At 42.5% G+C, this 17,320-nt stretch overlaps 1 protein-coding gene across 4 annotated transcripts in view; it reads left to right on the plus strand.

Moving 5' to 3' along the window:
• The window catches only part of LOC121541448 (2-oxoglutarate dehydrogenase, mitochondrial), a 37,304-nt gene that overhangs the window by 10,754 nt on the left and 9,230 nt on the right, over positions 1–17,320 (plus strand). Inside the window, exons 3-9 of one of the 4 annotated variants that reach the window (XM_041850456.2) lie at positions 5,348–5,536; positions 6,041–6,143; positions 7,876–7,920; positions 15,208–15,323; positions 15,423–15,577; positions 16,589–16,735; positions 16,933–17,023. In XM_041850456.2, the coding sequence (XP_041706390.1) occupies positions 5,348–5,536; positions 6,041–6,143; positions 7,876–7,920; positions 15,208–15,323; positions 15,423–15,577; positions 16,589–16,735; positions 16,933–17,023 (846 nt within the window). Of the gene's footprint in view, positions 1–5,347; positions 5,537–5,648; positions 5,743–6,040; positions 6,144–7,875; positions 7,921–15,207; positions 15,324–15,422; positions 15,578–16,588; positions 16,736–16,932; positions 17,024–17,320 lie in introns of those variants that run through there. The other 3 variants (XM_041850459.2, XM_041850458.2, XM_041850457.2) reach the window with 3 other exon arrangements.

Here is a 17,320-nt window from a genome sequence, read left to right on the forward strand (position 1 = left end):
ACCCACAAGTCTAAGCCCTGTCCAAGCCAGAGGAGGGGTTCTACTAAGCTATATGGAATTGTTTTAAGAAGGTCATATCAAGGATTATTTTGCTTATTTGATTTTGAATTTTAAGACCCCTTGAAGTATCAAAAAATAGATAAAATAAATTATTTGATGAAAAATTATTTCTGGTCTTAGCCCATACATGCTATTAGCCCATACAAACGCATTGAATAACAGAGTCACTACATGGAACAACAGATAGTCCCCCAAAAAATCTAAATGAAGTTTGTTTTGAAGTGTCTGTCCTACTGTGCCTTGCAAAAGTATTCATCCCCCTTGGAGTTTTTCCTATTTTGTTGCATTTCAACCTGTAATTTAAAGGGATTTTTGTTTGGATTTCATGAGATGGACATACAAAATAGTCTGCAACACTACTAAGCAAGGGGCACCACCAAGCAAGCGGCACTGTGAAGACCAAGGAGCTCTCCAAACAGGTCAGAGGCAAAGTTGTGGAGAAGTACAGATCAGGGTTGGGTTATAAAAAAATATATGAAACTTTGAACATCCCACGGAGCACCATTAAATCCATTATAAAAAAATGGAAAGAATATGGGCAGAAAAAAGCCATTGCTTAAAGAAAAAAATAAGCAAACAGGTTTGGTGTTCGCCAAAAGGCATGTGGGAGACTCCCCAAACATATGGAAGAAGGTACTCTGGTCAGATGAGACTAAAATTGAGCTTCCCCAGGGTGCAGGGTGGTGGCAGTATCATGCATTTTTTTATTTTTTTAGCAGACGCTCTTATCCAGAGCGACTTACAGTTAGTGAGTGCATACATTTTTCTTTTCATACTGGCCCCCCGTGGGAATCGAACCCACAACCCTGGCGTTGCAAGCGCCATGCTCTACCAACTGAGCTACACGGGACTTAAATTCTTGAGGGAAAACTGTTTCAGTCTTCCAGAGATTCGAGACTGGGACGGAGGTTCACCTTCCAGCAGGACAATGACCTTAAGCATACTGCTAAAGCAACACTCAAGTGGTTTAAGGGGAAACATTGAAATGTCTTGGAATGGCATAGTCAAAGCCCATACCTCAATCCAATTGAGAATCTGTGGTATGACTTAAAGATTGCTGTACACCAGCATAACCCATCCAACTTGAAGGAGCTGGAGCAGTTTTGCCTTGAAGAATGGGCAAAAATCCCAGTGGCTAGATGTGCCAAGCTTATAGAGACATACCCCAAGAGACTTGCAGCTGTAATTGCTGCAAAAGGTGGCTCTACAAAGTATTGAGGGGTGAATAGTTATGCACGCTCAAGTTTTCTTTTTTTTGGTCTTATTTCTTGTTTGTTTCACAAATTGTTTTATTTTGCATCTTCAAAGTGGTAGACATGTTGTGTAAATCAAATGATACAAACCCCAAAAATGTTTTAATTCTAGGTTGTAAGGCAACAAAATAGGAAAAATGCCAAGGGGGTGAATACTTTCGCAAGCCACTGTACCTTCAGACAAGTCTTGTGAGACCTGTGGGCGTCCTATAGCAAAAACAACCGACATGTACATTTTTGTGAGAGTCTCACCTTTCCACAGTCTGTAGCCAAAACAATTCGGACACTACAGACAGAAGTTGGCAGATTGGCTGTACCAACTTCAGACTGTACCGACTTCAGTCCCAAGATGCTTGTGGAGGTCACAGAGCAAAACGGAGAACACCATTGAGTTCGTGATAATAGTAGGCCAAACCGTTCGGACGCTATAGACGATTTTGTGAGAAGACCGATTTTCGGTATGTCTCATGGTCTGACAAATACCACTCTAGCTCTGTCACCTTTCACCGCAGATGCGGAAGACACATCCAATACAAAAATACAGATCTCTCTGTCTTAAACTGATGGATTTGTATGGGGATTTCTTTATGATGCTAATTAGATTTATACTCAGTGTCAGGAGACCAGTGAGATGTTAGAATAGAAGGTTTCTGATTAGGAATATTAGTTCATGGCATTGTGTCGTGTCAATAGAATGGACTTCTTTTTGGGATTTGCGTGTATTGTTAGGTATTACTGCACTGTTGGAGCTAGGAACACCCGTGATAACATCTGTAAAAATGTGTACTCGACCAATAACATTTGATTTGATTTAGAGGCTGATGGTCTGTGTGTGTGTGTGTGTGTGTGTGTGTGTGTGTGTGTGTGTGTGAGAGAGAGTGTGTGTGTGCGGGGAGTTGCAATATTGTGTGGCCTATAGGGGCATACGCAGATGCGCATACGCATGCATGGACACACAAGCCCCCCCCATAGGTTTCCACAACTGACTAATCTCTAAAGCCTGTAAACTCATTAGACTTCTCCCAGGTTAGAAACAGTTACACACTTCTCTGTGTGTGTGTGTGTGTGTGTGTGTGTGTGTGTGTGTGTGTGTGTGTGTGTGTGTGAGTGTGAGTGTGAGTGTCATTGACCGCATGGTTGACCCAGTCTTACTCAATATGCCAAGTCAGAGCCTGGAAGCCTCACCAGTGAACCAACTCAACGCCTGTTTGTGTCGTCATCATTGAATAGCTGTGTGTGTGCCTATATGTGTGTGTGTCTGTGTGTGTGCGTACGTGCCTGCATACATCCTATGTGAGTGACTTTGTGTGTGACACAGCTGTTCTAACAGTTTGTTCTAGTTTATATAACCCAGAGCCCTGATTATGAAATGGTGTGTGTTACTGCATCCCAGGATTTAACCAGCTAAAGAGTTCTGCCTGGCCCACTTTGGAAGCACTCTCAGATGCCTGATCTGATCAACCAATGCTTAACATGGCTTACTGACCTAAAAACCAAGCCCTATAAACTACTGTTCAGTAGGAGCACTACCTATGTTCATGTTATTGTTCATGTTATGGCAAGGTATTGAATAAACGTGTAACTGCATGTTATTGTACATCAAAACATTTGTATATTGTAGAGCAGTTTTTGGCTCAATTACAGCGTTTTGGTCAGATTAAAACTTGCAAATATTGCAAAGCCTGTTCAAAAGCACTCACTGTGACTGATATGGCATGGGTCACATCCAAAAGAGAAATGTACTAAATTAATATTAAGTGTTTGTTTTCTCCCCTTGTGCTAAATTAGTTTAAAGGGCGACTGCACTTCCTCCTTTGGCCTCATTTTAGATTTGGTTCATTAAGAAATGCTAGCATCCGTGACTGAATTCAAACGTGAGTTGGTTTCGGGGTGTGGTTTGATGTGGTTGTCTCTTGTGTATGTTCACAGGTGGGAGAGTTAGCTAAATTATTTAGCCAATTAGCTTCAGCTAGCTGGTGTGCGACGTTGGCAAAGTTGGTTTTGACTTCGTATAGCCTAGCTCTGGGGCTAGTTAGGGAAATGAGACAACATTTTGTAAATATTTTAAATGCTTTCAATATTTGTATATGTGTAGTGGAAAAAGAAAGACAGTGAACAAATGTGAACAATGATGAAGGCCAGTGATGAAGATGCGTCTAGTGACTTGCTAGCGCCGAGGCCCAGCGTGATGACAATCATAATTTATAGCATTAGTAGAATGACAGACCATCTGTGGGCTATCACAGGGGTCAAACACCTTATCTGTGGCAATCTCAATTAAGAGACATTCCCACAGAAGTCCAAGGGTCACTGAAGACAGGAGAGGTGAAGACTGATGAAACCTGAATAGACAGAATGTATGTTACTGTGTGAATTTAATTGTCATGTTGATTGTCAGTGTTCTGGATTGAATGAATGTTGATATATTTAATTGTACTGTTACAGAGAAACTGTGTTATTCTGTTCGTCGGACAGCGCATAGTTCAAAGAGGAGCGACACAGGGGTGCGCCCGTATAATTTAGATAAGAGTTGTGATAATTAGATCCAAGAATGTGTGCGTTGTTTTAATGTTTTGAGCCATGCAAAGTGATGTTAATTAATGGTGATAGGAGATACAGGGATTTGGCGCTCTTGGAAGAATAAAAGCTGGGTTTAAATGTTGATCATGGAGTCATTGGTAAACCGATCTCCTGATATACGCTTGTATGTCATAGTAGTGAGTTTTCTATGCTGTTAAAGACTTAGGATATTTTGGATTATTTTCATCGTGATGATTTCTGGTATGTACCATTTGTTAATTGTATTCTTACTTCATAGCTGTAATAAATCGGATTATTTATAAATGGATATGAACCGTAGTCCTCACATTTCTGAGTAATATTCCTTGAATTATTATTTGATGAAATGTCCAATGGTAAATGTTATTCACAATATACATAGCACATGTGCTCGGTCTCTAACTGTGCATCTCTGAGCTAAGGGTTAACTCAATCATTTAATGCTAGGACATTGATTGCAAAAATATTAGCACTTAGTTCCTTAGCCTCTTAATAATAGCATAACGGTAAACCTAGACACGTGCATCTTAGTATTCCGAGTGGTGACGCAATGCTCGCAACCTTGGCTATACCCACTGGATACGATTCTGGACCTATAGCCTTCGAACAAAAATGGAGTCAGATAGTGCATTTCAACAATTTGTAGTTAGTTTGAGGTTTTTAACTCATTGAAATTTGGAGCTATTGAAATGTTAACATATTGTCCCATGTATATTGTGTAATTTACCTAAGGTCCCTAACTAGCCCAATATGGATATCCAAAGATGATTTCCAAATTGATGATTTCTTGTGTGCTGCCAGCTGTGGGCATGTGGGCAGGATTGAAACAAACCCAACCTTCATTTATGTTGTGATGCGGTCACGACCACAAGTCTTACAAAACCCTGTTTTGGATGAGACTGACCAAAAGTATCCTATTTACACTGTAGTCAATTTTGACAGTAGAATATATGTTTCTGACTCATATCAATGCCACTTAGGCTGTTTTCTAAATGAGAAGTTGTTTTTTAGGGGCAGTTGCTCTTTAACGTTGCTCAATGTGGCTTGGCGACCTAAGATCAATAGATAATATTAGACAATGCAGTTGCTAACTATCTGGTACCAAATGGTGTCTCGTAGTGGTGCTAGTTTTTAAATGAATTCCAAAGAGGCAAAAGTAATTCATAGGTTTTTACTATGTAATTACCATTTTACCATGTGATTTATTGGTAAATACCTGGCATACCTGGATTGATGGTTTTCTAACCAAGCCCTCTTTCTGTTCTTCTGTCTTTCTTCCCTCTCTCTCTGTCTCTCTCTCTGTCTCTCTCTCTGTCTCTCTCTCTCTGTCTCTCTGTCTGTCTCTTTGTCTCTCTGTCTGTATCTTTGTCTCTCGCTCTCTCTCTCTCTCTCTCTCTCTCTCTCTCTCTCTCTCTCTCTCTCTCTCTCTCTCTCTCTCTCTCTCTCTCTCTCACTCTCTCACTCTCACTCTGCAGTCGTGGGATATTTTCTTCCGGAATGCCAATGCGGGGGCGCCACCAGGCGCAGCCTATCAGAGCCCTCCTCCTCTGGGTGGTGCTGCTCTGGGATTGGCCAACGCCCAGGCGATGGTCGGGGTGCAACCTAACGTGGAGAAGCTAGTGGAGGACCATCTGGCTGTACAGTCGCTTGTACGGGCATACCAGGTACTGTACACACACACACACTGACACACTGAGTGTAATACCTGTGTCTAGGAGGTTCCTCTGAACACACACACACACACACACTGAGTGTCATTGCCCTGTATGTGTCTAGGTGCGGGGGCACCACATAGCCAAGCTGGACCCTCTGGACATCAGTGTGGTAGACTTTGATGAGGCCCCAGTAATGGTGGGCTTGAAGAAAGTTGGTGAGAAACGTGTGCCCGCCTGCCTCGCCTCGCTGCCGTGTGTGTGCCAACTCTGATTAAGCGGCTTGTTTGTTAACCTTTCTGATTGATTGTCTTTCTTTCTTCTTCCTGTTCTCCCTTCGTTTATTTGTTATCTCTTTCTCTTTTTCCCTCCCTCTTGCTTTCTTGATTTATTTTGTCTTTCACCTCTTTTTGATTTGTCTTTCCTCCCCTCTGCTCTCTTTTGCTGTTTCATTTATTTTGTATCTTTTAATTTGTTCCCTCCCTTCTCTCGAACCCGCCCCCTGCCCCCCTGTAGATTCGGGGTCACCACGTGGCACAGCTGGACCCTCTGGGCATCATGGCTGCCATCGACCCAGGCCCTCCCCCCTCTGACATCATCACCTCCAATGACAAACTGGGTGAGGAGAGGAGGGGAAGGGTAATTGAGACTGATGGGTTTAGGCCTTAAATATAGTCTGTCACCACATATCTAACCCTAACCCACACCCATATCCTCACCCTCCACATGGTTTAACCCACCTGTCACCAGCCTGTCACCCAACTATGTAATTTCCTTAGCGTGTACTATAGCATACATGCTGCTTCTTCTAGCAGTATACTAAACTATATATTTGTCTGTGCTATTGTTGCATTTGCCATGGGTAAATATTGCATCCCGCCATTTTGTTTAATTCATTCTCAGTCACATTTAGGGCACAGAGTCAGATTGTCGTACTGTTAAACCATGGGATCTAGTCATCTCTCCAGGCATACTGTTATCTAATCACCCCTTCCTCCTGCCTGGGTAATCTCTAGGGAATGATCTCCGACAGTACATATAACACACTAGTATTCCACAGTATTCTCTGTACGTGCTAGAGATAAGAGAAGATGAGGTTTGTGGCCACTTTAACCCTTTGAGGACAGAACGTTTTTAGGAACGTCATCATTCCCAGTGTTCTGTGCCGTAATTCTCCAGTGGAATTCCCCCATTGTGGTGTCATCATGGAATCTGTCAGAGATAAGTGTAGAGATAAGATAAGATAAGTGTTTCCCCACCCCTGCAACTCATGTAGGGTTAACTGCATAGGGGACTGGGGGTTAAAAGTTCTGACAATGTCATGATGACGTTGTGGACTGGTTGTATTGTGCCGCCTGCTATCTTACAAGGCCTTCACATAGAACAACGCGTCATTGTCAGCACACTATTGTGACGTTCACACAACCAACGAAAGGGAAGGCAGTGAAAGGGTCACTGAGAGTGTGTGTGCATGCATGCGTGAGTGTGTGTGTGAGTGCATATGCATGTGTGTGCACTGAAAGGATTACAGAGTTAAACAAATTGTGATGACATGGAATTTACAGTTGGCCTATTGCTAAGTGGTGTTGGGGTCAAAGAGGTCTCTTCTGCACTCTTAGAAAAAAGGGTTCCAAAGGGGTTCTTCGGCTGTCCATAGGAGAACCCTTTTTGGTTCCAGGTAGAACTCTTTTGGGTTCCATGTAGAACCCTCTGTGTAAGGGTTCTACACTGTGCCACTAGAGATCCTGGTTCGAATCCAGGCTCTGTCGCCGCTGACGCGACCGGGAGACTCATGGGCGCGCGACAATTGGCCCAGCGTCGTCCAGGGTAGGGGAGGGAATGGCCGGCAGGGATGTAGCTCAGTTGATAGAGCATGGCGTTTGCAACGCCAGGGTTGTGGGTTTGATTCCCAGGGGGCCAGTATAGAAAAATAACATGTATTCACTAACTGTAAGTCGCTCTGGATAAGAGCGTCTGCTAAATGACTAAAATGTAAATGTAAAATGTACATGGATCTCAACAGGGTTCTACCTGGAACCGAAAAGGGTTCTTCAAAGGGTTATCCTTTGGTTCTGTGTGTCTCAAATGAGTATTGTTGAGCTTCAGTAGTGTGTCTGGCTGGCTGACTGACTGGCTGTCACTTTTAGCTGATGTCAACAGGGCACTCAACAACTTTGAGGAATGCTAGGCTATATGAAGCAATATCCGGGTTTGTGTGTGGGTTTGAGAGACATCTATGGGTGTGCACCAGAATGTGTGTGCGTGTTTGTGTGCATGTGTGCGTGTCACCAACCTGTTCGTGTGTACGTTTCACTAATCCATATGTGTGTGTCTCTCTCTGTGTCCCCCAGACCTCTCTGGGTATAAAGAGCGTCTGTATGATCTCACTGCTGAAGGTATGGACACAGCCCCTAGACTACAATACCCAGGATCCTCTACTTCCTTTTTAGCTCTGCTACAGCTCCGCTGCTGCTGCGGCCTGATTCCAAATCGACACCATGCCCCTGTCTCTACGTATTTGTTGTCTATGCCCCTAAGACTACGCTCTCAGATGGAGAAGCAAGGGTCTAGGGATCAGGTCACAGTATTGGTTTGGAACTGGACCTAAGGATTTCTCTGTAGCATTCAGGTGATGTTTCCCTAGTCCCACTGATGAGTGATGGTAGGAAAGTTCCCTAGTTCTAACTCTTCTTTTATCTCTGGGTTGCTCTGTGGGCAGTTTATTGTAGAAGTAGAGTAGTGTGTGTGTGTGTGTGTGTGTGTGTGTGTGTGTGTGTGTGTGTGTGTGTGTGTGTGTGTGTGTGTGTGTGTGTGTGTGTGTGTGTGTGTGTGTGTGTGTGTGTGTGTGTGTGGCAGGTATCCTAGCGGTTAAAAGCGTTGGCCCAGTAATCGAAAGGTTGCTGCTTCGAATCTCCCAGCCGCCTAGGTGAAAAATCTCTTGATGTGCCCTTGTGCTAGGCACTTAACCCTAATTGCTCCTTTAAGTCACTCTGGATAAGACCGTCTTCTAAATGACTAAAATTGAAATGTGTGTTTTCAGGGTCAGTGAGAGGGCTGTGTAGACATGTCTCTCCGGCTGCCTCAACTCTTTAACTTGATTAGATTTCATTAAGAGTTCATCTGCTTGGCTGGATTCCCCCCAGTCTCTAGTAAAACAAGTGTCATAGTGTTAGAGAACGCTGCCCTGTTGGTTTATGTACTCCATCCATATCAGGACTGTTACTCATACACCTACAGGGAGATCACACACACACCTAAGATTCCTTCTGTAATAAAAAGCATATTATAAATGTATTGGCTAAAAGTATAGACTTTGACCTATAGTCTTTCTGTTAAAGTAACTGTCCAGTAAAAATCTATCTTCTAAAAGTTCATATTCTGTTAACTCATAACCAAATAATGTTGTTGACTCGTCCTATACTCGTATTTGTGGCCAAAGCATAAATAATAAAAATATATTTTATAAAAAACACCTCAAACTTGTATCTCAAACAGACTGTTTCAAAAATACTTGCTATTTCCTAATAGAACATGATGTCATGTTGGCTCATTGGCTGAGCTGGCCAATCAACGGTCTACTCGCATGAATATTTTTAATGACGGGTATATGCCTACACCATTCTGTTGTTAGGTGTACGTGGTACGCCCACACCATTCAAACACCTAAATGCTGCTTTTTAACATACTTACAATTGTTTGGAAGGAAAACTATTTCAATCATATTGTAATTAATTCTAGTTCATTTTTAATAGAAATCTGGAAACACTGGACAGTTACTTTAACATAACAGAAACAGCTGTTTAGGTCATCAGTGTAGCACTGATGCTACCGATGCTCGTAGGTTTTACACACTCAAGCATAACATATGGCAATGGAAACTTTCAATAAAGAACACATGTACAGTGCCTTCAGAAAGTATTCACACCCCTTGACTTTTTCCACATTTTGTTGTGTTACAAGGTGGGATTCAAATGGATTTGATTGTAATTTTTTGTCAATGATTGTCAACGTCTGGGTGAAGTGGTGAAACGGAATCAGGCGCAGGACACAGAACTGAGAAAAGTATGGCTTTACTAAACACAAAGTAAACCATAGCAAACCCTCCACGCAGGGAAGAGCAAAACAACAGCTCAACAGACGACGTAACAACGAACAATCACGCACAAACCCAGGAGGGAAAACAGAGGTAATATAGGGAAACCAATAAGCCTAATGAGTAACAGGTGTGAATAATAAAGACAGGACTAGTGTGACACAGAAACATCAATCGGTGGCAGCTAGTACTCTGGTGACGACGAACGCCGAAGCCTGCCCGAGCAAGAAGGAGGGGCAGCCTCGGCTGTATCCGTGACAACGATCTACACAAAATAATCTGTAATGTTAAAGTGAAAGAAAAATTCTAACATTTGTAAAGAAAATTACAATACATGTTATAATCACCTTTGGCAGCGATTACAGCACTAAGTCTTTCTGGGTAAGTCTCTAAGAGCTTTCACACCTGTATTGTGCAAAATATGCACATTATTTTTTTTTACATTCTTCAAGGTCTGTCAAGTTAGTTGTTGATCATTGCTACGCAGCTGATTTAAGTCAAAACTGTAACTACGCCACTCAGGAACATTCAATGACGTCTTGGTAAGCTACTCCAGTGTATATTTGGCCTTGTGTTTTCGGTTATTGACCTGCTGAAAGGTGAATTTGTCTCCGAGAGTGGTACTTAGTGATTTTTTGTGACCCTGAGCAGTTTCCTTCCTCTCCGGCAACTGAGTTGGAGTTTGGGAAACTTTGCACTACAAAGATACAGGCGTTGGGTTTGTGCAGGGTTTCTCAAACTCGGTCCTCGTGACCCCAAGGGGTGCATATTTTTGGTTTTTGCCCTAGTACTACACAGCTGATTCAAATAATCAACTTATCATCAAGCTTTGATAATTTTCATCAGCTGTGTAGTGTTATGGCAAAAAACTAAACGTGCACCCCTTGGACCAAGTTTGGGAAACGCTGTATGTAGTGACTGGATGTATTGATACACCATCCAAAGTGTAATTAATAACTTCACCATGTTCAAAGGGATATTCAATGTCTGCTTTTTTTATTTCTACCCATCTACCAATAGAGGTGCCCTTCTTTGCGAGGCATTGGAAAACCACCCTGGTCTGTGGTTGAATCTTTGTTTGAAATTCATTGATCGACTGAGGGACCTTACAGATAATTGTATGTGTGGGGTACAGAGATAATAATAATAATAATAAGCCATTTAGCAAACGCTTTTATCCAAAGCGACTTACAGTCATGTGCGCATAAATTTTTTTTTGTGTATGGGTGGTCCCGAGGATCGAACACACTACCTTGGCGTTACAATCGCCGTGCTCTACCAGCTGAGCTACAGAGGACCACGGTAGTCATTCAAAAATCATGTTAAACACTATTACTGCACACAGTCCTGCAACTTATTATGTGACTTGTTAAGAACATTTTTACTCCTGAACCTATTTAGGCTTGCCATAACAAAGGGGTTGAATACTTATTGACTCAAGACATTCATTCAATTTTTAAATAATTGTGACCAACCGGCTCGATTTGATCTTATGTAGCAAAATTTGAAATTGTGTTTTTTACATTGGATAAAAGTAGAGACTCAGAGCTAGAACATGGTATATCATATACTACAGTTGAGGGACAATGGGAAAGTAATTCTGCTTTGAAAATTGATAAACTTGTAACCCCACTTTTGAGAAAATGGCCCTTGAATGTTTTGGTATACCTAATGGAGAGCTCTTTTTTGTCCACCCATTCAGCATCATTCACACCCTCTTAAGCCTTAGCCCCACCCATCTCTTTAAGGATTCACATGTGACGCCATGTGCAAAACAGAGTGAGTACGATGGTAGTGTGCTAAATAACCAAAGATTTCAAGACTAAGTTAACGTTAAGTTAGCTGGTTAGCCAGTTCAAATAATGAGCATATCATATAGCTGACAACGTATTCATTGTATTCATTATTACAGGAAAATAAACTCACAACAAGATCATTACTTACAAGTTAATGGCGAGCTAATTACAGAAAATAGCTTATGATTGTGAGTGTGATGAAATAAAAGCAGGGCATTCTACTGGAGAATTTTAGAACTTGGACACTGTCTCTTTGGCCTAACATTATACAGTGGGGAAAAAAAGTATTTAGTCAGCCAGCAATTGTGCAAGTTCTCGCACTTAAAAAGATGAGAGAGGCCTGTAATTTTCATCATAGGTACACGTCAACTATGACAGACAAAATGAGAAAAAATTTCCAGAATATCACATTGTAGGATTTTTTATGAATTTATTTCCAAATTATGGTGGAAAATAAGTATTTGGTCAATAACAAAAGTTTCTCAATACTTTGTTATATACCCTTTGTTGGCAATGACACAGGTCAAACGTTTTCTGTAAGTCTTCACAAGGTTTTCACACACTGTTGCTGGTATTTTGGCCCATTCCTCCATGCAGATCTCCTCTAGAGCAGTGATGTTTTGGGGCTGTCGCAGGGCAACACAGACTTTCAACTCCCTCCAAAGATTTTCTATGGGGTTGAGATCTGGAGACTGGCTAGGCCACTCCAGGACCTTCAAATGCTTCTTACGAAGCCACTCCTTCGTTGCCCGGGCGGTGTGTTTGGGATCATTGTCATGCTGAAAGACCCAGCCATGTTTCATCTTCAATGCCCTTGCTGATGGAAGGAGGTTTTCACTCAAAATCTCACGATACATGGCCCCATTCATTCTTTCCTTTACACGGATCAGTCGTCCTGGTCCCTTTGCAGAAAAACAGCCCCAAAGCATGATGTTTCCACCCCCATGCTTCACAGTAGGTATGGTGTTCTTTGGATGCAACTCAGCCTTCTTTGTCCTCCAAACACGACGAGTTGAGTTTTTACCAAAAAGTTATATTTTGTTTTCATCTGACCATATGACATTCTCCCAATCCTCTTCTGGATCATCCAAATGCACTCTAGCAAACTTCAGACGGGCCTGGACATGTACTGGCTTAAGCAGGGGGACACGTCTGGCACTGCAGGATTTGAGTCCCTGGCAAGCGTAGTGTGTTACTGATGGTAGGCTTTGTTACTTTGGTCCCAGCTCTTTGCAGGTCATTCACTAGGTCCCCCCGTGTGGTTCCGGGATTTTTGCTCACCTTTCTTGTGATCATTTTGACCCCACGGGTGAGATCTTGCGTGGAGCCCCAGATCGAGGGAGATTATCAGTGGTCTTGTATGTCTTCCATTTCCTATTAATTGCTCCCACAGTTGATTTCTTCAAACCAAGCTGCTTACCTATTGCAGATTCAGTCTTCCCAGCCTGGAGCAGGTCTACAATTTTGTTTCTGGTGTCCTTTGACAGCTCTTTGGTCTTGGCCATAGTGGAGCTTGGAGTGTGACTGTTTGAGGTTGTGGACAGGTGTCTTTTATACTGATAACAAGTTCAAACAGGTGCCATTGATACAGGTAACAAGTGGAGGACAGAGGAGCCTCTTAAATAAGAAGTTACAGGTCTGTGAGAGCCAGAAATCTTGCTTGTTTGTAGGTGACCAAATACTTATTTTCCTTCATAATTTGCAAATAAATTCATTAAAATCCTACAATGTGATTTTCTGGATTTTCTTTCCTCAATTGGTCTGTCATAGTTGACGTGTACCTATGATGAAATAAAACAGGGCTCTCTCATCTTTTTAATGGAGAACTTGCACAATGTGGCTGACTAAACTTTTGTCCCCACTGTATCCTAATTTGACTTTGGTGCAGGTCATATTGTTCTTCACATTACTGTCTCTGGTAAACACACACTATATCAAATAAAATCAAAGTTTATTTGTCACATGCACAGGATACAGAAGGTGTAAATGCTACAGTGAAATGGTTATGAGTCTTTTGTTTAGACATGTAGCTAGCTAAATAAACAATTAACCATAATCCCAACTGATAACATTACTACCCTGCACGAATCTGCAGGTAGCTAAAGCTAACCAACTAGGTTCAATCTTAGCTAGCTAGCTAACATTAGGCTATAACTAGCAATGCAAATGGCTCTGAGATACGAATAATATTGCTACACAGATCATACACGTAACATTAGCTAGCAAGCCAGCAAGCTAACGTTAACTAGCTAACTAACAGTACGCTTTAACTTGCAATGAAAACGACTTTCTGACAAAATTAGAAATGTATAATATCCGAAAACGTAGCTAGCTAGACTCTATTTCCCGTATACATGGATGAGCACTTCTCCCTCTCTGTCACGGATGCCATGGTTGCCCTTAATTTGAAGATGTAATCCGGAGACAGGTGCTTTATACAACAGCCTTCTTCTGTTTGACTCCCTCTGCATATTTGCAATCAAACGCCAGAATGTTCTCCATCTCCTTAGCTATCATACTCTGCTTCCACCGGACATTACACTGATTTCAAAACTTGGTCCTCCAGAAAGTGGAGAGCATTAGCAACACTTTTGCAATTCTTCGTGATATTCTTTAAAAAATCAGCTTTAGAAAGGATTACCTACACATACTGAGCAGCTCATGTTATAGACAGAAGCGTGCTACATGGAAGACCAATCCGAACCCATCTCTCGGCATGTCCAGCCCATCCATTATCTTAGCCAATCAAGGTTCCTGTCTTTTTTCGTGGCTAAACTAACTAGGCTCGTAATTTAACAGTTGTATTCATATTTACAGATGGCATACAAGTTTGTTATTAGGGCACATGAAAGTTCACATGTTCCAGAAGGCATTCTTGCCAAAAAATGCATTTTGATAAAAAATTGATGTTTACGTTCAAATGCCTCTCATGTGAAGTAGTGATGCGCGGCATACACCTAGTTTCCTGAAACGAGTCACAATTTGTAAACATTTTTTAAAACATAATTCCACTTTGACATTACGGGGAATTGTGTGTAGGCCAGTGACACAAAATTGCAATCTATTTTAAATTCAGGCTGTAATACAACAAAATGTGGAAAAAGTAAAGGGGTGTGAATACTTTCTGAAGGCACTGTAATATAAAGCTGCTGGGACTCTGCTGACTCTGTGACAGCCTTTCACGTTCACGCACTGCCTGCTACCATTTTGTATATGCATCATCACTTACCCCTACATTCCAGAAAATAATTCAACCCTCTCTCCTGTTGCCATACCACTGTAGAATATAATTTCTAGAATCAAGTATTCTAGAATGAGTAGACTGACATTGTTTTTGTCACCCCTCCATCCCTCCCCACCACCCCTCTTCAGCTTACTGCTGACATTGTTATTTCACCATCACCATCACCTCTTGCTCTGTTTCTCTTTCTCTTTCTCTCGCTCTACCTCTTTCTCTCTCATGTGCTTTGTCCCTCCCGTCTATCTCGTGTAATGCAATAACCCTGCTTGTGGCCATCAAACTAATCAATCAATGTTGTGCTTTTTTGGATGTCTGTATAACTTAGGTATTCAAATATAGAGTGGGTTTCTCTAGATATCATGTCGTTTTGATGTTTAAATTAGCCTTCCTTCTCTATGCCCCCCTCTCTCTCCCACTAATTCCCTCTCTTTCTGCTTTTCTCCATCTCTCTCTCTCTCTTTTTCTAACTCTCTGATCACCTCTTCCTCTCTCCATTTGTCTATTATGTTTCTTTACCCCCCCGGTCCGTTCGTCTCCATGGTAACGATGGCAGAGTTCTATGGTCTGGATGAGTCCGACCTGGACAAGGTTTTCCGGCTCCCCACCACCACTTTTATAGGTGGCAGCGAGAGCGCTCTGCCCCTCCGAGAGATCATACAGCGCCTCGAGGTAGATCCGCCGCATTGCACACACTCACTGCTTACAAAAAACTCAACACACACATGCACACACACACGCGCACACACACTGACCTCTCCTCTCCTGTAGATGGCGTACTGTCAGTCTATCGGAGTAGAGTTCATGTTCATTAATGACCTGGAGCAGTGCCAGTGGATCAGACAGAAGTTTGAGAGGCCAGGCATCATGCAGTTCACCCTGGAGGAGAAGAGGACCCTGCTAGCCAGAATGGTTCGATCCACCAGGTCTGTCTGTACACCGATTTCACATAAAAAAAACAAGTGTGTGCATATTTACCAATTGTGCAGGTTACAAAAAATGTCACATAGAAGAAAAGGAATTCCTCTACGCTGTTGAATGCTCCCCCAGTTTATTGCATAAGCATATTGCTATTACCATATTGCTTATGTTATGATATGTTTAGTGTGAGGCACATAGCTGGACAACATACTACACTTCAACACCTCATTGACAGGGGGCAGCAGCAACCGGTTTAGATGATGTGCTCTGCCAGGAAGCCTTACATTTTACATTTTAGTCATTTAGCAGACGCACTTATCCAGAGCGACTTACAGTTAGTGCATTCATCTTAAGATAGCTAGGAGGGACAACCACATATCACAGGCATAGTAAGTACATTTTTCCTCAATAAAGTAGCTATCAGCAAAGTCAGAGCTAGTAAGGGGGGGAAAGGTCAAGTGCAAGTGTTAGTTCACGAAAGCCTTGATAATTACTCAAGTGTTGGCAATCAGGTGGTTTGTCAGTGCGGGAGAGAGAGGAGGCCCGAAGCCTCTCAGACGGCCTCTGTTTGTTTCTTTGTGTTAGTTAACCTCTTTAGTTGGGCATGCCTTTTTGTAGGTTGGTTTTTGTACATATTTATTTTGAACATATGAATAACCTGCTTGAACTGGCCAACCAAGAGGTCAAGACGGAGCTGGCCCTGAACACGGTAAGATTGCTGTCTCCTGGGTACATGTACATACAACACGGTCCGGACACTCCTACTTTCACGTTAAAGCACACACCTAGTCAGGTCACAGAACAATTAGGCAAGCCTAGGTCCCCTAGACAAAGTGAGTATAGTGTAACAGAAGGTTGTCTAATCGGTTCTGTAACACGGACACCTATCAAATCCTCTCAGATCTCCACAAATGCATAGAGCGAAAGGGCGATTTGGAATTGGGAATAGGGGTGATTTCTGGACTGGGCGACATATGTTAAACCTCCTGTTTAACTTCCTGTTTCCTGTTGGCAAGGTTCGAGGAGTTCCTGCAGAGGAAATGGTCATCAGAGAAGCGTTTTGGCCTTGAGGGCTGTGAGTCTCTCATCCCAGCCCTGAAGACCATCATCGACAAGTCCAGCATGAACGGAGTGGAGAGCATCATCATGGGCATGCCCCACAGGTACTGTTACCACAGAAACACCAATCACAGGCTGCCCCACAGGCAGCGGGTCCATCGAAACACCAATCATAGGCCGCCCCACAGGTACTGTTACCACATACACACCAATCACAAGCTGCCCCATGCGTAGGGTAGCTGAAAGTTGTTCTCCCTCTCTCCACCCTTCTCTCTCTCTCTTTCTCTTTCTGTCTCTGCAGGGGGAGATTGAATGTGTTGGCCAATGTGATCCGTAAGGAGCTGGATCAGATCTTCTGTCAGTTTGACTCCAAGCTCGAGGCTGCTGATGAGGTACATCCTACAACTAGCAGAGAGCATGGTCCTGTTCATTAACTACCAAAAGGGGAAATAAATAACTGAAGCAGGGAGGGACTACCTGGACTTGTCCAATAAGAAACACTGATTTTCGTATTCTGTTGCAAAATATTTTAAAATGCTGTCCGTTGCGTGCCCTAAAGATCACGACCCTGGTAATACAATATGGAAAGTGATTAACATGGAAAAAGTCTTCCATATCAGAACCTAAAGAAAATGAAGAAGTTGTACTCATGCAATTCATTTGCCCTTGTTTTCTCCCCCTCCTCTCTC

This window comes from Coregonus clupeaformis, chromosome 27, assembly GCF_020615455.1.
Source record: "Coregonus clupeaformis isolate EN_2021a chromosome 27, ASM2061545v1, whole genome shotgun sequence".
Lineage (NCBI taxonomy): Eukaryota > Metazoa > Chordata > Actinopteri > Salmoniformes > Salmonidae > Coregonus > Coregonus clupeaformis.